The 24,459-nt window shown below is 47.1% G+C and overlaps 2 protein-coding genes and 2 non-coding genes across 7 annotated transcripts in view; 1 reads left to right on the top strand and 3 right to left on the bottom strand.

Moving 5' to 3' along the window:
• The window catches only part of PXN (paxillin), a 44,370-nt gene extending 29,957 nt beyond the window's left edge, over positions 1–14,413 (bottom strand). Inside the window, exon 1 of one of the 3 annotated variants that reach the window (XM_066200132.1) lies at positions 14,209–14,413. In XM_066200132.1, coding sequence (XP_066056229.1) covers positions 14,209–14,263 — 55 coding nt within the window. In that variant the 5' untranslated portion in view covers positions 14,264–14,413. Of the gene's footprint in view, positions 1–3,375; positions 3,854–11,606; positions 11,744–14,208 lie in introns of those variants that run through there. The other 2 variants (XM_066200134.1, XM_066200133.1) reach the window with 2 other exon arrangements.
• A 1,422-nt stretch (positions 14,414–15,835) lies between these two features.
• LOC136298982 (U4 spliceosomal RNA) lies at positions 15,836–15,976 on the bottom strand. Its single transcript, XR_010723429.1, has one exon. It is a non-coding gene; the product is annotated as a U4 spliceosomal RNA (small nuclear RNA).
• Positions 15,977–16,604: 628 nt separating this feature from the next.
• LOC136298983 (U4 spliceosomal RNA) lies at positions 16,605–16,745 on the bottom strand. Its single transcript, XR_010723430.1, has one exon. It is a non-coding gene; the product is annotated as a U4 spliceosomal RNA (small nuclear RNA).
• Positions 16,746–18,054: 1,309 nt separating this feature from the next.
• SIRT4 (sirtuin 4) lies at positions 18,055–24,291 on the top strand. Of its 2 annotated transcripts, none has more exons than XM_066200136.1 (5): positions 18,055–18,119; positions 20,324–20,829; positions 21,461–21,755; positions 22,870–23,073; positions 23,526–24,291. In XM_066200136.1, the coding sequence occupies exons 2-4, from the start codon at positions 20,330–20,332 to the stop codon at positions 23,020–23,022; spliced, it is 948 nt and encodes a 315-aa protein (XP_066056233.1). In that variant the 5' UTR covers positions 18,055–18,119; positions 20,324–20,329; the 3' UTR covers positions 23,023–23,073; positions 23,526–24,291. The 2 variants fall into 2 exon arrangements, with proteins under 2 accessions (XP_066056233.1, XP_066056232.1); XM_066200135.1 differs by lacking the exon at positions 18,055–18,119 and adding an exon at positions 18,479–19,825.
• Positions 24,292–24,459: the final 168 nt, after the last annotated feature.

The raw sequence follows: 24,459 nt of genomic DNA, 5'->3' as shown, positions 1-24,459 counted from the left end.
GTATTTGGTTGAGATTTGTACAACTGAAAGTTGTCATGAACAGCGCTGAGGTTACAGCACGTGCTGATCCAGGACTGGATCCCTCTTCCAAGCAGCAGCTTAGTGTGAAATCAACAGTGGCAAATCAGAACACTGTGAACACACAGCAGTGCTCTCCAAATCTCTGGGCAGCAGCAACCCCGGCGTGCTCGTGCTCCAGAGTGCTCAGGTGGAAATGAGAAGGGCGTGGGTTTGACCTCTCAAGGGGTCTCCTCACAACAGCTGTAGAGCACTGGTCGGCTTGGAGATCGTAACTTGGTAAGTGCTGATTCTATCTCATCTAGGGAGGGAAAACATGTCACATCAGGGTACACAGTGCAACAGAGCACAGGAATTCCACTGGACAGGGAGCACCCTGGAGTGAAGGATATGGTTTCATAAGATGCAGAAAGGCAAATTAACAGCTCACCACTGCCAAAAATGGAGAGGTTTTACTCCCTCTTCCAGACATGTGCTGCTGCCACTTACTTGCGCAGGCTCTGGCTCTCACAAGACCCCTCTGTGAACCAGTCCAACAGAACGCACACCCAGCGGAAAAAAGCTGACTGTCTCCTTTTGGGTCAGGGAAGAGATGAGCACAGCAGTCAGCAGGAAGGGCTATGTCCAAACAGCACAGACAGAGAAAGGATAAGTAAAAGTAAAGGCATCTCTCCCTTCAGCAGCAGCTGCAAGCCCTTGGCTCAAACAGCAGTAGGACCACCACCTCAGACAGCCCAGCAGCACACAGGTAACCACACAGTCAGTAATCCTGCTAAGGATCCCTGTGATCCTCTCCATCTGCTCATGTAAAAATGGGTTTGGACACAGGCACGGACAAAATACTGTCAGGGCTTGCACATTCCAAGTTAATTATCTGCCTCTTTCAAAGTAACAGAAACAGGAAAGCATGTGGACCCTATTACCAATAAAGGGAAGAGTAGGATTTGCATGGTTATGCAATAATAGACATGGAACTTGAGGGGAAAAAAAAATAGCATCTTTTAAGCTGTGGAAATCCTATCCAAGCAGCATAAACAGATCTGAATATAGACCCATCTAGGCAAAGTGCCAGTTACAAAATTTGAGACACACATAAAGATGATGAAATAAAGGACTGAAATACTAGTGTAAATTCTGAATTCATTAAAAGAATTCTGAATTCATTAAAAGCATTAGAAGCACAAATTCTGCCAATGAGAAGCAGAGTGCCCTGGCTACCAGCAAGAGGAGAATTCCAGTAATAAAGAATGGGGACACTAAGGAGACTCTGTAATCATACCCATATTTAGTACAGTCTTATTGAGGCATTCCTATCCTGAAGGCTCTTAGATGGGATATCAGAATGCAGACTTGACAGATTTTAGTCCTTGAAACATACACTTTTCATTAGTTTCAGCAACTTCCCATTCAGTAAGTAACAAGCATAGCTCCCAAGAGCATAAATGCAAAGAACATTCAACAAATGCAAAGCTACCCGTAAAAAAACAAGGCATCTCAAGTTTTAAAAGCCTTTGTCAATAAGGAGATGGAGTCCCAGCAAACCTCACCCAGATAAAAAATTAGTATATTGAGATATAAATAAAGACTTGCTGGCTTGACCTGCCAACCACTCTGAAGTGGGTTGTTTCTCTTTTTTAAAAATGGGAACTTGTGTCAAAGGTTTAACCGGCTTGTTAAAAATCTAATTACTAAGGAAGTACTCTCAAAATGGTGGATGTTTCTTTTAAGAAGTTTTCATTTCTGCAAGGCTTCTCTGCAACAGGGTGGGAGCAGACTTGGAAGCAAAACCAAACCCTTTGTAAGCCAAAAAGTGTAAGTCATCATCAACAACCGACTTTACACAAAGCGCTGCCAAAAGCACAATGTAAACTCAGAGAACAGGGCAGGGGGAAATGACAACAAAATATTTCACATTCTTCAGTCGTGTGGATCTTGGTACTACTTATAACTATAATAGGTAGAAAGTTTTAAAATGAAGCTTTCAGTCTGATGAGCACTGCACTGTAACTTAAAAATAACCCAAGTTATTGCAGATAGTGGGCAAGCAACAGCTTTGAAAGACAACAGACTACAAGGGGCCAAGAAGCACTTGGTTAAAAATGCAGTTAAAGCAGCTTCTTTTCACTTTAAAAGCAGCTTCTGGGAATGAAAGGAGGACAGTGTTTCAGAAATTAATGTGGGAACTGGTCCACTTTGGGAGATGTGGGTGGCAATTCGATGGAGACTGCTGATGGCTCTCCAGCTGCAGAGCTCTGACTTAGTTTATTTTCTTTTTTTAGTATTGGCAGAAGAATGTAGTTCAAGAGTTTCAAAATTTCATTACATTGGCCCACTGCAAGAAAGGAAACTGTTACATCTAGACAGAAAACTAACATTTTTAGAACTGGAGTATATTGGAGCCAGTGATGGAGAAGAGCTGGAGAATGTTTGAGGTTTTCTTATCTCTTCCTACATGAGAAGGTAGATGACCCATCATTGTACCTGTCATCTGGCAGCATGACACAAGCACCAGTCACAGGTCTCTTGCTTGTTTCAGCAGCAGCAAGAGAAACAGTGAGGATATTTTACCAAGAGCAGTATTAATAAAGCAATTAAACGCATGACAGCTTCTTCATCTCAGTGCCCTGAACACAAGTTGCTGTTGTTATTTGATAAAGAAAAAATTTACTCTATCAACCAAAGGCTGATACTCACAAGAGAACTCTTGACCACAGAAAAGAACAACTGAGAAAAAAAAAAAATTACAAAGACCAAAGAGAAAGTAGATTTTTGAGAGGTAGGGATGAGTAAGAGAGACTGATCTCCAGCACTGACCAAAAATGGAAATGGCAGCAATACTGAAATAGAAGCAGCATGAGAATAAACTTCCCTTTCAGAGGTACACGAAATAAATCCTCCTTCAAATTACTTTCTAAAAAAGGGTTTTCAGCATGATCTCTGATTGTCCCTCCACCAATCCTTTGATAAAAGTCACCAGTCTTCTGAGATAACTGGAGAGACTATTCTGCACTAGTCTAGAGAAGTCAAGATTCCCAGTTTCTGCTTTGCTGAAAATTAAGTTGACTTCTTTGTCTCAGCTCATCATGTTCTTCCCTGCTATGACCTGAACTAGGGCACAGAGGAAAAGAGATGGATTTTCCTGTTGAGTACCTGGATGCTCGCATATTTTATATGGACATGTACTCACATCATTTTCATCCTGTTACTGTTGGGTAACAAAAAATAACCTGCTCCACCTCAAACCCCACTGGCATTCACAGCCCTCAGGGAAACCCAGGGACCAGGCTCTGCCATTTACACACCCAGTGTACAAAGACAATATCCCACACATGCACAGCAGTGCAACTGCCCCCTCACCAAGAACAATATTCCGCTTCTGTCTTCGTGACAAATCCAAGCCTAGAGCGTTTAAAGGAGCTGGAAAATAGAGAAACTCCAACTCCTTTCCCCCCTCCAAGACAGAAAACAACAACAACAAAAAAAATAGCTGTTTCTGCCAAGCAAGTACTGAATACACTGCATTCCATTTCATTAAAACAATTATTCAAAAGCCAGCCAAGAATTACATAAAGCTTCCTCCCTGCACCACCACCCCAGCCCCTTCCTTCAACCCCTCCTCCCCAGCAAACAGCCTCCCAACCCTGCAAGGGGAGGACCAGACCAGGGAGACAATGCTCCGAACGCCTCACATCCCACTGGCTCTCCCATCCCACATACAGAATTTTCCAGACCCAAGCAATACAGTCAGGGGGCTGCGGCAGATCCAGACAGCCCAGGTGGGCTCAGAGTTTCACATCACCACAGCCACACCACGGCGATCTGCTTCGAGATTTCTCCCTCGCATTTGATGGCAAAGTAGCATCCAACAAATGAAGCCCTTAACCAACCCTTAGAGGAAAATTAATGATAACCTAACTGATTTTCTCTCTAACTCACACCCAGGCTCTTAAGCACGACCCCAAGACAGAAGGTGCTGGAGGCACTGGATTTAAGCAGTTAAGAAGTAGAGGAGCAGCATGCCAGAGCAGCTGAGAGGCACTGCCCAAGCAAACAGCTCAGGACAGCCAAGCAGCGAATCTCAGATTAAGCACAAGCAGGATAGACTGAAAACTACAAGCTTAGGGTTATAAGAACTTGACTGACAAATTCATCTCGAACACCACACAGCCACTCCACAGCTCTCAGCCTGACTGACAGTGCTGAGCTCCTCATCTTTCACAGGAGAAATAAAAGGCAGCTTCTTCAGGCCAATGCAGCTCACCCACTCACAACACTGAGTTGGCCACTGATAAGAGATTTCATGACGTGGATGAAATGGCATTTCATTCCCTCCCCCAGTGCTCCAGCTCTCTGCAGGGATCCTGTCTAACTGCTGGAGCTGCTCACAGCCAGGCAGAATAGTTCCAGCTGTGTGTCACACTGCCTGACCAGGCCTACACGGCCCAAAAAAAGTTTCCCATGTAAAACCATAATGAACAGGAGCTTCAAACCAGAAGTACTACTCTAGGCATCTTACACTTGGGGATCATCTCTGCCCAAAAGGGGTCATTTGCTGGCAGCAAAAAACAAAGCGAAACAAAACAACTCAAACCTAATCCCCAGGCAGCTGCTGGTGCTGAGAAACAGGGAGCAACGGATGCAACTAATGGTGACACAAGATGAGCAGCAGAGACCAGCCAAGCCACCATCTTACTCCAGCTCATGGGGCACCAGTAACCTCAAGTGACATGCAGAAAGCCTTAGGGTTTTTGTCTGACCCAGCTGAAATTAGTGGCTTCAACCCAAAAGAAATCTTTTCTCAGAGAAGCCCTGAATTTGTTTAGAGGATAAAACAAGGGATTACTAAACCCCTAATCCACAGCAAATAATTTACAGCCCTCTTGCCCATGACCTTTTCTACCTCTGGCTTCTTTTATCACCTCCTGCTCTTATTAAAACTCAGCCTAACCACAGTCCCTGAACCACCACAAACTTCCCCCTAGCACAAAGTGAAATTTTCTGTTCACCTTCCTCTTCAGCAATGGAAATAAAGCAAGATCCTGTGAGGCATCTAGACAGACACAGGATTAATTTTGTCTGCCAGCTCAGTTCTGTGACAAAAACATGAGCCTGGTTTATTCCTGGAGCCCCCATACAGTCTGATTTATAGCTGAGCCATTTAAAGCACAATTCCCCATGCAGAGTGTTATTCAGAAGGTTTATTCCCTGGAGCGCCATTTAGTTTTTTTGATGTTCTTCAAATTATTTGCAAAATGCTAGAGGTTCAAACACGTGCAATAAACAGTAAAAAACCACAAGAAATCAAGTTACACTCCACTGCATGCTGCCAGCCACACACTCAGCACCTCACCCAGCAGAGCCATGTAAGCACATGTGCACATGGGAATAAGAACACTGTGAGAAGTGGCACGACAAGCTGCATTGGACAACTTCAGACTATCTCATCATCATTTGAATAACTTGAACCGAACTTGTTCACAGTGCAGAGACAGTCCAGCTCAGGGAAAAAGGAGCCAAGCACTAACAATGCAGGCTGCCTCCCCCGTGGCCTGCCATAAGTTCTCTTGGCTCCTCAGTTTACAGTTGTCTCAAACTGCTTAGATAAATTTCCCATGTAAATTCAGAATAGTTACTGCCTGCTAAAAGAAAAAGCTGCATTTGTGCGAGCAGAAAAAGAGTTTACCAGAGTCCTAAACAGCACAAAAACGCATAACCTCAGGGACTCCAACACCAAACTTGCTCCACAGCACTCCAGTTGCCATTTCAACTTGTTTGCTTCACTGGGATTTAAAAACACACATGCACAGAAGAGAAAGCACGGATTTTAACACCCATCAGCCAAGGACTGTCCCCAGCTAGCTGGTTGCTGCTGGGGCCATTTGCAAAAAGAATGAGCATGAATGGGAAAAACAGCTAAAACTGACATGAGAAAGTCATCACCCACCTACTATTTTTATAGTATATCTTTAGCACACAACATTCTTTGAATGACTTCATGATGCTCTGTGGTAAAGGGAAAGACTAGGGTAGAACTACTGCGGGGAACTTGGAATGGAAAGGAAATCTTTTCTCCCTACTCACAGCCTGTCATAACGGGGGGTGAAGAAAGGATGAGCAATCAGAAGGGCAGAGAGGGAACATTCAACAGGGCTGAGAAAGGAAGAAAAACTTGTAAATCTAATTCAAACTTGCCACTGTAAACTTTTCCAGCAGTGGTGACCAGAAAAGCTTGAAAGCAGCTTTTCAGCTGGAAGCTATTTCAGAAACACAAAGATCTCAACCAACATAACCACACTTTGCAGGTAAGGAGTAATTACCCCTGTTTCACAGACAGACTAACAACATGCCTTAAGTTAGGGTGCATTTTTGAGGCTGTGGATAGATGGTTACCTTATGCTATATTAAACATCACCCACAGCTGAAAGAGGTGGCTTCACTTCCCAGTCCACCATCCATGTAAAAAAATGACTTTGAGAAGAATCAGCTTGCTGACCCAATTAACTGTCCAACAGTTATTGTGGACACAAAGGGAGATGGCCACAGGAAACACCTCAGCAGACAGCAGTCAAATCAAGTGAAACCAGTTTGAGATCATTTTGAGATCACAGCTTATTCTCTAACCCATCCAACTTCAACCGAAGTGGAAAGTAATGGTGCCACTTCTTGTTTCTACCCTGCACTACTAGATGTAGTAATCCTGCCACAAATGAGACAGTTCCCTCCCTGCTTACCGTTTTAAAATGCAATATCCTAAGAGTCATGATAACGTGGGTTTGTTACTAAACCTCAGTTAGCTAGGACAGACCTGAAGTGAGCAAGGAACTCACTCCCTAAACCTCCTCATCTAATCACAGCGTGAGAAAGCTTCCCACAGACAATGTCTCACTTTCAGGCAGCTGGAACAGAAGAGCATCTTCATTAACAGCTTCCGCATGGGACAAAAAGGGACACACAGGATCAGTACACAAAGAGACCAGAGCAGGAAACTGGGACCAGAGATCCTATTCACTCCCTCTGATTTTCCACTAGCACACACAACTGCATTCAGAATCTGCTCTGGCTGTCTCCAAAGCTGCATCAGATTCTGGATATCACAACTAACACATTAGTTCGATTCAAACAGATTTGTTTTGTAGCCACGGACAGGCTTTTCCCCCCATCTAGTTACAGAGTTTTAATGTAAGGGATTTATCTGTCTGTCTGAGCAGCAGATCAAAAAACCAACTCTGATCTAAATAGAAGTGCATTATTAGTCCTTGTTCTGCTGCCAGACTTTAAAATTTTAGCTGTCATTTCTACAGTTTCACAACTTGTTTCATATAATAGATAGACTTCAAAGGGCAAGAAATGAGGAAAAAGAGGTCCAGACAAACTAAAGTATTGGGATTCCCTACAAAAGAAAGAAAAAGGAGAGGGAGAGAGAGAGAGAGAGTTGAAGATGTATGAGAAGTTTCCCATTTGCTTCTCTAGTGGCAGAGATGGAGTCAGAGGATCAGTTTTAACCAGGAGGGCAGCTGAACACTTGGGACAAGTTGACCTCTCCCAGCGAGGGACAAAGGAGCTAAAGACAGCACAGAGTCCAGCCTTTCCGTGGAAATAGAGCAACAAGAAAAGAAGCCTCTCTCTGCATCACACACTGCTCGAGGCAGAGGACTCCCTGTCTGAGTTGCTCAGGACAATGAAGTCCCTGTTTTACGAGGGGTCGCCACAGCTAAGGAGCTGAAACAAGTCAGAACCCCATTGTGCAGAGCATTAGTTCTGTTTACAGCCTTCTCGCCCAGCGGCAGGAAGGACTCAGAAATCCGAGCCAGCAGAAAGCCAAGGCACCAAATTACTTTACCAGTGCTCCCCCAATACCATTTCCTGGGCGTAGCTGACCATGAGCAATTTCACAGAAAACTTTTAGTCAAGGGAGCCCAAAACCCACAGCATATGACTCCCAAACTAAAGGAACTGAGTCAGACACAAGCAAGCATCCCCCTCCGGAGAGGGACAGACAGCACCGCCCTGCAGAGCACAGCAATCTTCCAAATGTTAGGACCGATGACAGATGGAAACACATGCACCTCCCTCCACGCTCCCATGAAGAATCAATGGCAAGATTGCTCCCTTTAAAGTCAATCTTGAGAGGATTAAGCACTGAAGAGAGGGTGGATTAGAGTTCCTAAAACAGAGGAAAACAGCCAATAAAGCAAAATCTCTTGTGCCCCTGAACTATGCACCCAGAATTTTGCAGTCAAATTGCTAGACAAACCATACACAAAAGAAAAATCCTTCTAGAAGTGAGAAAGCATACCTAGAAAAAGCAGCTCACAATCCAGTTGACACAGACAGCCAAAACACTGCCATAAATACGTCCCCATTAAACAGATATAACTTCTTTGTAAAACACCTTTTACAAGCTCCAGTGAATGCTGTTTTGTTTTTGATTGCAAAATCCAGTCTAAAAATATCCGAAGCCTTTGAAAACAAAAAATTAAAAAAAAATAATAGCAGTAGAGAAGTGAGAATTTCAGCAAATGAAAGCTCCTAAAAGCCACACCATTTCTGTCTGGAGTTACCAAAAGGTTTCCCAGTGGTATTTGCAAACAACCCCTTTCAGAAAAAGGCTATAAAAAACTTGTACAGTCAAAATCAAACAGTATCTGACTAAAGCAAATATAAAGTTTCTCTTTACTTATTCCCCTCACCATAAATACCTGACACATTACACAAATTAGGTTTCTTCCTCTGCAACAAGCAGATGCTACTGGATCTGTTCCCTCATACTACTTAGACAAGGCAGCACCACAGAACCAGTAACTCAACATCTCATTCAGCGTCTGAAGCAAGTATGCGTGGATGGCCACTCGTGTGCTCTAAGCACAGGCTGTGCTTTGGCAGTCCCCTGAAAGGGGCAAGAGCCCCAAGTCAGGATTCTCACTCTTTAGGACAAAGCTATACTTTCTGTGCCAATTTCTGCACTGCAGAACGGCAAACTCATTCAGCAAACTTCCTGTCAAACTCCAAGCACATCCGCAAAATGCGCTTCCTTAGAGAGTTTGGAGGGAGACAATCTGGACAAGCCTGGCCGGCTGCTCTCCTCCCTCTTCCCACCACAGGCTGGTCCAGTTTACATCCAACCCCAGCACTGTGTGTCCTGTGCCACAGAGCCTCCCCCAGAACAACAAGGTGCACAGCTCCAGCCTGCAGGAAGTTTCTTGTGTGAGCTTCTTTAATACTAGGAGAGGGGGTAAAAAGGGAACGAAGATGTTTTTCAACTCCAAATGAATCCTCAAAGCAAGACAAATCCATTCTCTCCAGTCCAGGCACAAAACTGAGATACTTCTGGACCTCCATTTTACAGTGGACACGCACACACTGATCAAATCCTCCAGTTCTAGGAAGAGGGAGGAGGTTTTTGATAAAGGCAGAGAGTTAAGAACAAACACACCAATGGTCTCTGTGTGGGGTTCCCTGATGCCCAGCAAGGCCCTTCACTCACTGCTCATTTCTGCACCACACAGATTCAGAAGCGAGGTGGGGAAGTGTCTGAGCTGATTTTACTCGACATCAACTCTCAACCTGAAAGTCCAAGCTCAATACCAAACTCCTTTTGGGCCAAAACTGTCCTTGGAAGCAGAGCAGCTTTGTCCACATGGCACTCTGCCTGAACCAACAAGTCCTGCCTAACCAGCTTGACTCTGGACAGAGCCAGTGCAGACGTCTGTATCCATGGCACAGTTAATCCACAACTCAGATAATCCACCCATAGATAATGAGGAAAGAAAAATAAACAACTCTCACTTGAGTTCGAAAGTCTGACTTATTTCAGGGGAGCTGTATCAGCACAGCACTGTTCCACTATGTGTGCATCCCAAGGTGAATGGCTTTAGAGCAGTGAGTGAGCCATTTTGGAGCTAACAATGATTCGCAGAGGGAAAACAGCTGGTGTGCTTTTCCGTGGTGAATTCTGTATGCCACAGAAAAGCTTAGAGAGAGAAAGGGTCACACTTTTTTTGTTCAGCTGCTTACTGTTAATTAGATCTTGTCCAGTCTGAAAGGCTGCACAAAAATTGAGACAGACGCAGTGTAATTAAGACTCAATGAAATCAACTTGCTCAGACTAAAAGTTCTACTTTTCAAGTCAGATCACAGCTTTAACTTTTGGTTGTCCCAATACACTTTAGAGGTCAGAAGAACAAACTAGGCACAATTTCAGATCTTTTCCACAATTTCTTTGCAGTTCACCTCTAATTGTCCTACAGAGGAAAGAAAAAACGTTAAGGGACTGCAGTAGCCAATTCCATCAACTGGGAAGTCACACTGCTACAGTTCAGGAATGCAACCGTTGCAGTGGGCATAGCACAGCTCCCCCGGCTTACTAAAGAGCACCTTGGTGAGACACTAAACTGGCCCTACACAGACCTCTGTGCTCACCTTGAAGGGCCACTCAGCAAGTCAACACAGAGACTGGGGGAATCCTGCTCTGACTAGCAGTGCATTCCTGAACATGCTAGGAACTTGCACCGAATCTCCAAGAGATAACCAGAATGAGGGATATGAGGAAAGGTAAACAGAGCTGTCTCTTCTTAAAGGAACAATAACCATGAGAAGCTGCAGCAGATTACTTCTGTTTCCACCAACAGCTACTTCACTCAAGCAGAGGGTAAGCTTTCACTCCCCAAGGATGAATCCTTCGTGGGCACACCTTTCACCAGAAAGCCACGCAGCAGATAGACTCCTTGCCCTGGAAGTTTTATCATTAGCCCAATTCAAAGTCTGTTTCCTGAAGGTGTGACCACCAGCTTTATGCCAGCACCGTAATGTGAGCTCCCAAGTCCAGGAATAAACCTGCAATTTTCTTGGACTATATGTCAACCGAACGTCTGGTTTCTATTAAAGGTAGGATGGAAGTAACGGATCACAGCCCCTCCCCAGTGTCTGATTTAATCAGTTTCATAAGCGGAACTCAGTCGCCCTAATGCCTCCCAGAGCACAAGGGATTTTGGCAGATCCACACCCTTTCCGGCTTGGTACCAAAGGAACTCAAATTCTCTAGATGTTTCCCTTGAGACCAGTTGCCTGACATTTCTCCATTACACGGTTTTGGGAAACAGTGCACTGCAGCACACCTGGGAGAAGCAGAGGGAGGACAAGGATGAGCTCCGAGCCCGCCTGGCTCCGTTTACCCCCGAGGGCTTCCCACTCCATACCCGCGCAAAGTTCAGATCTCGCCCAAGAACAGGCTGGAAAGGCTGCGGCGGGGCAGGGGAGGAGGTGTTTGCTGAAACCCGAGTACGCTCCACGCCGCTCCGGGCACAGGGGCGCAGGGTGCCCTTCCCGGCCGGGAGAGCGACCGCCTGCCCTGGCTGCGGGCGGGCGGGCGGCGGCGGCCCCGGGACAGCCCAGCTGAGGGGCCCGGCTGCGGGCGGCGGCGCGGGGAGCCGGGCGGGCCGGCGCGGTGCGCGGGGAGCGACACGTCCCCGGACGCCGCCAGGCGCGGCCCGAGGGGCGCAGCGTGGCCGGGCGGGCCGCGGCCGCCGCCGCCCGGGGCGCGGCGGGGCGGCGGCCCCCGCGGCGGAGAGCCCGCGCAGCTCGGAACTCACCTAAGTCGTCCATGGTGCCGCCGTGCCCGGTGCCGGTGCCGCCGTGCCCGGTGCCGGTGCCGCCGTGCCCGGTGCCGGTGCCGCGCCCGGAGCCGCTCCCGCCCCGCCGGTGCCGCCGCCGCCCCAGCGCCCGCAACTTTCCCGGCCCGCCCCCGCGCGCGCCCGCCCGCCCGCGCGCCCCCGCCGCGCGCGCCCCGCGCCGCCCCCTGCCGGCCGCGGCGGGGAGCGCAGCGGGGTCGGTGCCCGGTGCCCGGTGCCCGGTGTCCGGCCCCGTTCCGGCCCCGCCGCGCGGCCCCGGGCGGGGAAAGTGCCCCGGGGAATGCCCGGCAGCGCCCAGAGCCGCCACCCGCCCGCCCCGGGGCGAGGCCTGTCCTGCCGCAGAGGAGCCGCCCCGCTCGCCTGCGGCCCCACGCGCGTCCAGGACTGAGCAGGAACGCGACACGAACCCTGCGCTGTTCGCTGGAGGAGCAGGACCCTTTCCTCCCAGGGAATGTCCCCCCAGGGCAGTGATGCAGCCGCACTGGGCTTGTTGGGTGCTGCGGTAGGGCTGTGCCCCAAAATCTGCAAGCAAACATTTCAGAGCCTCAGCTGATTTACCCCATCCCAGGGAAGATGGGCAGCAGAAACCATTCCTGAACAATTTTCCACCAGCTGTGGCCACCATGAAGGAAAGTCACCAGCCACTTCTCCTTTGCTGCTTTCTAAGACCATAACAGCCCACCTAAATTTCTCATGTGATGATCTTGAGCCACCATTTCCCACGTGCTTTTCCTTTCAAACCTCTATAAAACAACACTCCAAGGCAGCAAAGTCCTCTCTTTGTCCAAGCCACAGCACTGCTCAACCCTCATCAGGGCTACAGTTTCCCACTGTGCTCCAGCCAAGTTGACATGGCAGTAAACGCAGTTGCTCAGTCCAAATGTTCACCTCTTAATCTGATGAGAGATACACTAAAAAAAAACCAGTGTGGGAACTGCTGAGGATCCAGGAAACATGACTCTTGTAGCTCTTTTCCTTACAAAATTACTACCAAGTCAGAGAATGTTCCCAGAACTGAACAGCACGTGTCCTGTTGTTGAGCTGAGATTACAGAATTGCATTTCCATAAAACACAGACCATGAGGTCAGCTGTGAGCAATCTCCAGTGCTGTATTTTTCACTCTCTATGCATAAACATGCCCAGTTTCCCCTGCTAGCACAAGTCAGACATCATTATTTCCTGTGTTAAATCATGCTTTAATGGGAATTATCACTAGGGGGGCAGGGAAATAGCTCCTCCCTCATCCCAGCCAATGCTTACGAATAGTTAACAACCTCGAAGGAATTCATTCAAACTTTTACTCCAAATCCAGGACTTGTCAGAAAATAATATCCTTACTGAGATTTAAGTACAACACAAATATAAGCAAAGACTTTCATTGCTTGGTTCACCATTCAAAGATCTCACCTGACATCCCCCTTGCTGGTCTCCCTCAGTAAAATGTAAAGCATAATTTGGAGGGAGTGTTTTTTCTCAAAATCCATCACTGGCTGTACAATGACAACTTCAGGATGCATGTCCCCAGGTGGAGCAACACAAACCACTAGCACTGACTGGTCACAAAGCAGACCTAAGGTCGTTAGAGACATGTCCTTTCCTGGGGTCTGTATGTTTCCTCCAGCAACATGTGACAAACATGTGCCTCAACTTGGGTTGTATTTTTACCTCTGCATAAATAAAGTACCTACTGTGCTCTGTTCATATGGTAGCCTGGTATGCAGTTTTTATTTTCAGCTTCCTACGGTGTCCTTCGGGAGTCTAGAAGTGAATGTAAATCAAGAAAGCAGTTTCTATTGTGTCTCAGGGCTGAAATTAAGTTGTCATAGTACCAGTTAGGGTTGCACCCACAAGAAATGGGTTGTGTCCAAGCTGCTCAGTGTTAAAAACAGAAAAATAAAGTCATTGCTTCTAAAGCTTTGCCTATGGCTTCAGCACTGCTTTAAAGGGTTGGGGTGGGAAGGCAGGGCTGTCCCATGAGTGACACTATGTTCTAGGCACACTGCTTTTAAAACCAACCTGCTCATAGCCAGGTACTGTGCACAACTGAATTCTTCACACACTGACATTTCTTACTTCAAATTGCCAGTCCCTAGCCCTCCCGTGAGAGCTGAAGGACTAGGGGCAAGTTAAAACCTCAGTTGCCAAGACAACTTCTCAGTGGTGTGGGCTCAAACTAAACTCACCCAAGCACTGCTCACCCTGTCCTTCCTAATGCCTTGAACTCCTGTTTCCTCGTCATCTACCTGCTCTCTGCCTCAGACTCTCCCTGACTCATGAACACCTGCTTGCTGCTAGAAATACACAGGCCTTCCTCTTATGCTGTGGCTGGGACATATTATGATTTACCCTTGTCTTTCACAGAAGGTGTAACAAGAAGTTACCACCCCAATTTGCAGATAGCAAACAGGGTTGGGAGCTGGAAATGAAGTTAGACAGTGACTCAAAATCAACAAAGGGTTGGACTTTAGGGCTTCCTGACTCCACACAGTCTGTGTCCAGAGTACTTGCTCAAGGCATCTTTCCCTCTTGAGGAAGAGTCAGTTACCAGTGTTTAGAACTTACCCGTGCACTTTCCAGAGAGTGACTTGAAACTGCAGAGCAATGTCAACGCCTTCATTGGACCGTGTGCCCTCTGTGCTGTGCCACATGAACATCGTGCTAGGGGTTTTAGCTCTTTCTTCAGGTGAATGCAAGGAAAAAATTCAATCAGAGCTTTAGGCTTCAGGCAATAGCAGTAAATCACAACATGCAACTCGAGGTCCAACTTCATGCTTGTTGAAAGGATCTATTAGAGCAAAATGAACAAACTTGGTTTCTGACATAAGATGTAGGACATGACTTTGCAATGCAGCTTGAAAACATCGCACCACGGAATCATCACTGACATTTCTGGCAGCAAAGATGAGAAACAACCAAGTAACAAAACCCAATAGTTATCAACACAGTTTATAAGAATCAAGAAGTTACCTGAAGCGTATGACTCGCTGCAAACTACATAAATAGCCTTTGCTATTTATCAGTGTGGCTTATTCTGCCAAAGGGTAACGGCATCCCTATTCTTCAGGGTTTGATTTCAATTGGTGTTGCTGGCAATAGGAGCAAATGAGGGGATGAAAGCAATCTATGATGTTTCACTGTCACTCTTGGTCACTGTTGTGTATCATACTCCACCATGACTGAATGTTATTTTTAAAAAGTATTTAAAAAATTTATTAAGAGGAAACACTGATGTTCACTACCAAGTTTTCTACTCTACCAAAGTTTCAAGTAGCTGCCCAGCTCCGGGTCTAAGCGGCAGGGCAGGAGCATCCAGATGGCACACGTGGTTCTGATTCTCTGCCCATACACAGAATGTCAGAGGCAAGCTGGCAGCAGCAGAAGGTACATCTCACTCATACAGAGTGACAGAGGGCAGCTGCTTCCAGCTGCAACAGAGCAGGTGTGCAGTGGTCATTAGTCTCCATCCACAGGGTCTGCTTAGCTATTAAATTGCTGCAAATTAGGAAAGGATGGGGTTTACTTATATAGTAGGAGTTGACATCAGTAGCTGCTTTTTCCAGAGTAAAGGTTTGTGATTTCTTTGGCAATGAGGAGCCTTTTTCTGTTGTGATGGGGTTTTTTGTGGATTTGGTTTTTTTGTTTCTTTGTTTGTTTGTTTGGGGGGTTTTGTTGTTGTTTTTTGGTGGTTTGTTGGTTGGGGGTTTTTTTCCTTTTTCTTAAAGCAAGTGATGTCAATAAAGAAATGCACACAAAATGGAGTTTACAGTACTTTACACTAAGTGTTCTCTAATAGGTTTTCTGGACTTTTGCAGCTAGAGAAGCACCGTTCAGACTTTCATTCCCCCCAGATTCCTCCCTGCCTGTTGAGAGGCTGAGCTCTCCTAAAGGATCCTGCTCAGCAAGAGCTACACCAGAAACCTCTGCAGCACCTAAGCTCCTCCACTTCTACTTTCACTGACCGGTTCCTTTTTTCAGCAGCTTAAGAGAGGAAAAGAACGCTTTTTATGTAAAAGCGTTCTCATTATATAAAGCCGAGCTTCTAGCTACAGCTAACGACGGCAGCGCTGAACGAACAAAGCCGTAACATCACTCATACCAAACCACCGCAATCTAGGACCAACACTCCACCTAAAACCTACTACAAACACTCCGCAGGGTTTATTAATCTATTTTTAACCAGAATATTCAGTCTCCGTAGAGACTGTCAAAAATTGCCAATGCCGACTATATTTCAAGTCGTCATGGCGGGGTATTGGGAAAAGTTTTCAATTAGCAATAATCGCGCCTCGGATTAACCTCATTGGCTACGATACTGCCACTGCGCAAAGCTGACTTGGCTTTCTCGCCGCCGCCCCCACTGGCCCCGGGGCTGCCTCCAAGCTCGGGGCGAGTCCCCCCTCCCGCCCGTTTCTCCCTGTACCCCCGCAGCACTGCCCCCCGCCCGCTCCCCACCCGCCCGCACTCCGCCGGGACCGGGGCGCTCCGTTCTGCTCTCCGTTCTGGGCCCCCGTTACAGCCGCGAAGGCTGCTGGGAGAGAATATGCAAAGTAAGCGTGACGTCACCGCGGCCAGCCCCGCGCGGTGTGAGCGGGCCGTTCCGCCTCCGCGCACCCTCCGCGCGTCGCCGCCGGCCCGAGCCCCGGCACCGCGGCCCGTGAGCCCCAGCCGGCCCCGAGCGGCCCCCGCGCCGCTGAGCCCCATCCCAGCACGGGCCCTTCCCCGCCATCCCCGCCAGCGGCTCCAGTAAATGACAGGGTTTAATAAACTGAGCGCGCCTTTAGAGAAAGAGTTCGGTTCCTGCCTTTTTCTTTCAAAGGTGCTGAACGAGGAACAGTTCAGGAAAATTTGAAGTGGAGGCACCCAGACGCTGCATCGACGCGGCTTGTGGGGTCAAACTCCTAAGAATGGCAGTTTTCTAATTTTTCAGTTTGTCTATCATTTCAACACGAACAAATCCGCCTCCGAAGAGGCTCTCAAAAATTGCCAATGCCGACTATATTTCAAGTCGTCATGGCGGGGTATTGGGAAAAGTTTTCAATTAGCAATAATCGCGCCTCGGAACAACCTCATCGGCTACGATACTGCCACTGCGCAAGGCTGCCGAGCTCTGGCGCCCTCCCGGCCCCGGGGCCGCCGCGCCCCCGCCGGGCTCAGAGCGGGTGCGGCTGGTCCCGCTGCCCCCCGCCCGCGGCCCCCGCCCCGCTACAGCGGCCGGGGATGGACCGGGGGCTACGGCGGGATGGACCGGGAGGGCACCGAGGGATGCACCGGCGGCTCCGCCGGGACCCGCGGAGGTTGCCGGGAGGGCACTATGGTAATGAGCGTCCGGGAGGGCGCTGCTCGAGACGGGGGCATTGGCCAAAAGTCGCTGTTTTCCATGCCGGGAGGGGGCGCGCGGAACGGGGCGGGGGACGCTCTCGAGGAGCACCGGGGAGAAACAAAGTCATCACCCAACAGTTTAAAACACCTTTAAACTCCTAAAGTAAAAATCAGTGAAAGTCATTTAGACTCACGACGCTGCCGAAAGAGGGTTCCACTCCACACCAAAGCCCAGGGGCAGAGGGACAGGCAGGGTGGCACCGCACACCGGGCGAGCAGGATGCGCTTCTTCCTTGTGATCACGAAATTACATTCTGCTACACAGATGCTCAGGCTCACCTGGTCTTTGAAACAACAGAAAGAGACAGAAAAAAAAAAATTAAAACTTTCTGCAATGTTTCGAACCGTTTAGCAAGAGCTCTTTGGCGAATGCATTTGAAAAGCAGTCCAAATCTTCAGAAAGAGCCCATTGTTTGTAAGACTGCTGGGCATCCAGTGCAGCAGTCTGGCCTTCCTCATATTATTTGTTCCTCAGAAAAATAAGCCTCATTTGAAGAAAAACAAAACAAAGCAAAGCAAACAACGCAAACTCCTTATTGCCAGGCAAAATGTACAAATTATCAGGTGATTATTGAGACTGAAACCTGCACCAAGCAGAAAGGCACGATGAATTCCTGCCACGGTGCACAGGGTCAGCAGCAGACAGGTTGGCACTGCCCTAGTTCCCAAGCTAGAAGAGATGTCTTTAACAGCCCTCAGTGGATTTTTCTACCATTATTTATTTAGTCACCTTTTAAGCCTAAAGATGTTTGTATCGGTTAAAAGAAAATACATCTTTTATTGGGACAAGCATCTACAATGCATTTTACCAAATCTGTCACATGCATTTGTATCAAATGAATTCGGATTTTAACCTGAAACGTTTCCTTGAGGGCTGCTATGAAGCTCTCAGCGTTTTCAATCTGTCCCAGGTGTCAGGGCGTTGGGAACACCTTTCGCCCCCCCTCTGCCCCCCTGTGACACATGGGAGTTGTAGTCTTTGTGCTTGGGGCTTTTTGGTCTTCCCCGTGAACTACATTTCCCAGCGGGCTCCCGTTCCGGCAGGCCGGCGCTGTCCTTCCGCGGCCGGGCGCCTTCCGGCAGCACCATGACAGGTGAGTGTTCCGCCTTATTCTCCGTGTTTCTCTCATTTCATTACACGGGTTCGGTTCGGCTGGCACGCCGCCCCCGCCTTTATCACAGCACGGGAGACACCTGGGCGTCCAAATGCTGCGGGAGGCCCTTTGGATTTCTAGCCTGTAGCCGTTTGTAGGATCCTGGTTTTCTTCTCCCTTAACCTTGCCTGATCTTTTCCTGTGGAGCACCCTTGGGTGTGTGCTAAAAACAAACTCTCAGATCTCCGTAGGTACGTTTCAGGAGTTTCACTTGTTATGTAAAGTAGTTATATTTTTTTGAATCTGAGCACTTTCATTTTAAAAGCAGCTTTGTGTTCGACAAGAAATGTTCCATCCTTTAACTTTTTCTCTTCCATAGTCCTTACCTGGTTCAAAGCAGCTTTCAAATGCATCTGTAATTTTTGCTTTCTCTCTCTTGTGGGCCAAGCCTTATTACATTTCTATTTCATTTCGCCTCTGAACATTTCCTTCGGAGAGATCTTTTGATGATAAGGGGCAGGAATGAAGAGTTTTCATCAGTTAAAGCAATTTAATTACCATCAAACTGGCTTAACAGCCTTTGGGGAGCATCATGACACAAATTACTCTCAAAGCAAATCAGTTTATGGGGAGACTTTGTCCCTTCTAATTAATTCATATGGGAAATTAAACCTCTTCAGAGGGAATGCCCAACACGACTCCTGCTAAACAGCAAAACAAAGCAAAAATCATTGCAAACAGAATCACTGCTTAGATACAAAAAGCAATTCAGACTATGGAGTCTGTCCAGTCTTCCCTTCATTTCAACTGATGATGACAAAAAGCCTTGAGAACTGAAGACTAACTGAGCCAAATCTAGTCTTTGCCACTAGCATTTAGTATCACAATGCTTGGAGCTGAATACCTAAACTTCAGATGTATCTAAGCCCTCAGTTGCCTGCCAGTACTAGATTTTACAGTAAATGGAGCAATATTTAAATACATCTGAAGTTTAGGTGTTCAGGAGACCATCCCCTTTTATCAGTAAATAAAGTTCTTCTTCCATCTTCCACATCTTGTACAAGCCTCCCTGCTTAGGGAGATTTAAGGAGGCAGAAATTCCAGACCCTCAATTCTCAGGACTGTTGCTTTCAAAGCTTTTTGTACTTTGTTTTCAAAACTGTAGAGAGACCCAGAAAAAATAGTCTTAAAACAGTGAAATGGAGAAAGAACTGCAGACTGCTGGAAAGCCCAAACAAAATCAAAGTCCAAACGCATCCACTAGCGCCTCAACAGGTCCTGCACATAATTCCAGGCTAGTTATTCAGCAAAGCCCTCCATCCTGCCTGCCCCAGCAGGGCATGACATTCCTCCCTTAAAGCAGGGTGTCCCTCCCATTCCTACCTGCTAGGCAGTTCCTTCTGCCTCACGCATTTTGGATGATCCCTTCTCTGGCAGAAAGCCCCTGTGTCTGCTGGAGCAGCAAAGCAGTGCCCCTCCAGCTCCCCACTGGCTCTGGAGAGGTGGCACCCACGAAAGAGGTGGTGGCAGAGGCATTTAGACAGTGCCCTAATCATCTTCAGTCCCATTTCAAGGCCTGTTCTGCACCAGGCCTCTGTAAAAAAAGGAAAAAAAAAAAAAAAAAAAAAGAGAAGAAAACAACCAAAACACACCCACAGGAGCAGCTCCAGTCAAGGCCTTTGTCAGGAAAAAAACAACATTTCAAGGTTATTTTTCTCTCCCTTCCTACAACATATGTAAAGGATCGGGTAAATATAAAAGATTTGGAGCAGGCAGAATGTTAAGAATGCAAAACAAGGGTCTCTTCTGGGGAGGAATCAGCCAGTGCCTCTGGGGTGAGGTGCTTGGCCTTCCTGCCATTTCCTCTCTGGCCTGCTGCACATACCTGGGAAAGACTTTGCATACACAGGTCTTTGTGGGCTCTTTTCAAGTCCTCTTAGGCAGCCTTACACCAGGGTAGAACAGCGGGAACCCTGCAAGTCAGGGCTGTTGACTTTGTGCTCAGTGTTCCCCTCTTCCAAAAGAACTTACTGTCCTTGGATGGTGGGCTTTAGTTAATGTTTCCAAAATCATTTATTTCTTTACTAAAAAGAGAGCAAAGAATACTTTAAAGCATAATTTTCCAGAGAATCACAAGCAAATGGCATTAAGGATATGCTTTTTGCTTTCTTTTACCTGCTGTGTGTTCTGTTCTTGCCTTTTAGCTGAACATGTTCTCTACCAGGAAGTGCTCTGGAGTTTTCAGAGCCGTCAGTCTGCATCATTTCAGATCCCATTCTGTATCCAGAGCCTCTCCAAACTTGACTTTCGTGCCAGCCTGCCTTCCCCCAGATCCCGTGGAAGTGGAGGAGCTGCAGCACTTTGTTTCTAACTCCAAGAGGCTGTTTGTAATGACTGGAGCTGGAATCTCCACGGAGTCAGGGATCCCCGATTACCGCTCCGAGGGCGTCGGGCTCTACGCCAGGACAGACAGACGGCCGGTCCAGCACGCCGAGTTCGTCCGCAGCGCCAGTGCCCGGCAGCGCTACTGGGCAAGGAACTTCGTGGGCTGGCCCCAGTTCTCCTCCCACCAGCCAAACACGGCACACCTGGTGCTGAGAGACTGGGAGAAGCTGGGCAAGCTGCACTGGCTGGTGACCCAGAACGTGGATGCCCTTCACACCAAAGCCGGGAGCCAGCGCATGACGGAGCTACACGGCTGCACACACAGGTACAGCTGCTGGCACGGGGCGGGTGTCAGGGGGTGACTGCGGTGGCAGCTGCTGAGAAAGGAGGCAGAATGTCCATGCTGCATTCCTGGAGATGACAGGCACAAAGGTGGTATTGGGCTGGGGTGGAGAAAAAGATCACAACCCGGTGCTGTTCACAGCTTGGTATTTAAGAAACATGATCAGCACCCCATTTTTTTTGGAGCATTAACTGGATCACTTTCCTTGAAACCTACATCCATTTCCCCTTTCCTTTGTACAGCAGATGTCCTCTTAGTAAAGAGAACAAGGGGATGAGAATGCAAGGATTATTCACCTTAAGCAGAGTGGATAGTGCCAGAATTGCATGGGATGTGTGGACTGGAGAAAGGCCATCAGAGCCTAGCTGGGATCACCCAAAATTTCTAGATGAAGCAGCACAGCCTGAACTGGGAGAGAGGATGTATGGCAGGGTTGAAAGCACTTCCTCTAGAGCATTCCTACAAAGCAGTGGAGTAGAAAGGCTTCTCCTTGACCTGCATATTTGGTAAATAAATGTGGGAAATCATGACAAGCTTCCTAAGGAACAAGTTAGAGTCTCCAGATCTTCAGCTGACATGAAACTCTCCATTAAGACTTTTGTCTGAATTTCAGGGTTTTCTGCTTGGCCTGTGGAGACCAAATCTTGCGTTCTGAGCTCCAGGAGCACTTTGAAGCGCTGAACCCCACGTGGAAAGCTGAAGCATTTGGTGTGGCTCCGGATGGGGATGTCTTCCTGACGGACGAGCAGGTGCGCAATTTCCAAGTCCCAGCCTGCCGTAAATGTGGTGGAATCCTGAAGCCTGATGTGACTTTCTTTGGAGACACAGTGAGCCAGGAAAAAGTCACTTTTGTACACCAACGCCTGGCAGAGTCAGACTCCATGCTGGTAGCAGGATCCTCTATGCAGGTAAGTAGGTCTGCCTCCCAAACTGCATTCCTACTTCTCTGCTGCTCTGCCTGCAATGATCCTTGGTCCCACAGCTTAGCACTACAAATGGCTTGTGGGTCAGATCAGCCTTTGCAGAGCTTCTTTATGTTTTATTTTTACTGTGGTTGGAATCTGGCTTTATGAGTGACCTGTCTAGGCTTCCCTGTCACTCTCTTGCCAGTCTACTTCACACTGCTGTGAATACCTCCATTCAGACCTCTCTCTGCTGCCTCCTCCACCAGGTCCCAATTGTCCATAAAGGCAAGATACCTGACACAATTCATTCCTCACATTTTTTTAACCTGAAATTTTTAGCCTTTGGTAGCTTTTTAGGCCTCATGGCACACTGTGTAAAATACTAGGTTTTAGGACCTCTCATTCCTTACTAAATTCTCAGTAAGAGAGCTGAAATATCTCTGCTGTTTGGGATTGTCCTTTGTACCACAATGTGTTTTCTCCACTAGTCTCTTATCTATAAGGTAAGGTAGCTAAACGACACAGGTTTCTAAACCCATAGAAGTTTTGGTAATGATGTTTGTGTAAGATAAATTCTTCCAGGAACAAGTTATATTAAGTTAAAAAAACCTTACTCTAACACCTCCCAGAAGGAGATAAAACCAAGGCTGCCTGATTGTGATTCTCTTGAGTTCAGGATACTGGATACAAATTCCTTGAGCTTGTACTTCTTAAGCTTATAATCCTCTGTACAGGAATGACTGAAACGCCTTAGGTTTGTTCTTGTCTTACCTAAGGTGGGCCATGCAAGAACCATCAAAGTGCAGCATTTAATTATGTGTGATAACTAATAAAAACTGCTGCAGAGATTTACTAAAAGACAAGGACATTTCCCTTCAATCTGCTCTGAAGTTTCAATTTCTATGAAATTGCAAATCCTTCACTGACAGAGGTTAAAACTTGTTCTACTCTGTGCACCCCTGAACAAAGACATTTCCTACCTGAGCTCAGTGCAGCTGCCAAGCATAGCATGTGTGTACAGCCCTTTTCCCATTGCCAACAGCAACTGTTTTATTCCTTTCTGTAGCTCTTCTTTTGCCTAAGCTGCCAGTAATGTTATCTTCTGGTACTGCTGCAGGTGTACTCTGGTTACAGGTTTGCTCTGGCTGCTCGGGAGAAGAAGCTGCCAATTGCAGTCCTTAACATTGGGCCCACCCGGTTAGATCACTTTGCATCCTTAAAGCTGAATTCCCGCTGTGGAGAGCTGCTGCCTTTGATTGTCTGCACATGACCCAGCCAGCTGAGCTTCAGTAGCTGTCAGGATTAAAGTTATTTTTACAAGGTGAGTACCTTCCCCGGTCAGTCACCTTACAGCGTAAGAATATGGGTTCCTGGCAAATGCTGAGACTGAGATGTGCTGACTGACAAAATGTTCCCTCACTGCACCAAAAGGTGGCTGTAAATTTTAATCTGTAATTGGTCTGCTCTGATGGGCCATGATACTGTTTGCCATGATCATAAAAAAAACACCCTACTAAGTACTAGCATTCCCAGAAAATTGGGTAGGAGTATGCAGAACACTCAGTAGTGTAGAAATCCAATCCATTTGTTACTATCAGGAAACTACAGGAGATCACCTGTACTTCCAAAGAACCCGATTACAACCGTTGCCTTTGCAACTGACAATTCAAAAGCTGTTCCCGATTGAATTGGTCCAGCTAATCCTAATCAAACACAGCTGTTTAAAATAATCAATTCAGTCGATAAAGCAGCTTCTTTCTTCCTCTCCTGCAGGATTCGTCTCAAAAAGGGGAAAGCTCCAGTCCACCCCAGCTGTGAGATCCAGTGCACGGCCGCTGAGGGCACCAGGAGAGGGCAGCAAGGCTCACACGTGTCAGCCTCACCAGTTCTCTCCATTGAAAGCATCTCCACCAGCGGGACACAGAATGATGATGAAAAAAAAGTACTTTTCTGCTTTACCTTACCGTTGTAAACAGTGCCTTTTCATTGACTGGGACAGGATAATTGGACTACCGCCTCTGAGGACAAAATACCTTTCTTACAATTGTCCCCGGCGGAGAAGGTGGGGCAGGGGTTTTGACCAGGGAATTTGAGGCTGTAGCACAGGAGGGCGCTGTGGGAAACCAGGACACTGCTGGGGGATCCAGGGTCACTGCTGGGATACTGGAGAGTGTGCAAAAAGGAAAAGGAGGCAGAAGGAACTGCAGTTGTCACTTAAAAGAAAAAAGGTTCAAAATAGAAGCTGAACAAGAACACTGCTCTTGTAACAGATTATTTGGAAGCACAGGCTGTAAGGCTGACGTCTTCCAGCAAGGAGGGGAAGTCAGCATTTCTCTCAACTGTCAGTTGACAAGCTAAACTGCTTCCTATCCAACCCCTTTAAAAATTAAATATAGTTGAGGTGCCAGAGGAGTTACTTTAAGCTAATCTGACCAGCACTACTTTCAGTGAGGCCACTACATTTTCTAGAATGCATTTTTTGAAGATGTTAATTAATTAATAGCTAAGGAATCAATTAAAATTGTTTAGAAGATTGAGACTATTTGCATTGTAATTTTCTCTCCCTCCTGTGATTTATTTAAGTACATTCTCAGTAGCCAGTTTAGATTCATTTTTTTCCATTGCAAAAATGCAGGTTGTAATTACTAGCAGCTGATGTATTAAGAGAGGAACACAATGAAATCTTTACAATAGGTCTCCCCCCTCA

This window comes from Chamaea fasciata, unplaced genomic scaffold (genome assembly GCF_029207755.1).
Source record: "Chamaea fasciata isolate MVZ Bird 193981 ecotype frontalis unplaced genomic scaffold, bChaFas1.0.hap1 SCAF_18, whole genome shotgun sequence".
Taxonomy (NCBI): domain Eukaryota; kingdom Metazoa; phylum Chordata; class Aves; order Passeriformes; family Sylviidae; genus Chamaea; species Chamaea fasciata.
The sequence above is the reverse complement of the archived record's forward strand: the minus strand, read 5'-3'. Positions and strand labels throughout refer to the sequence as shown.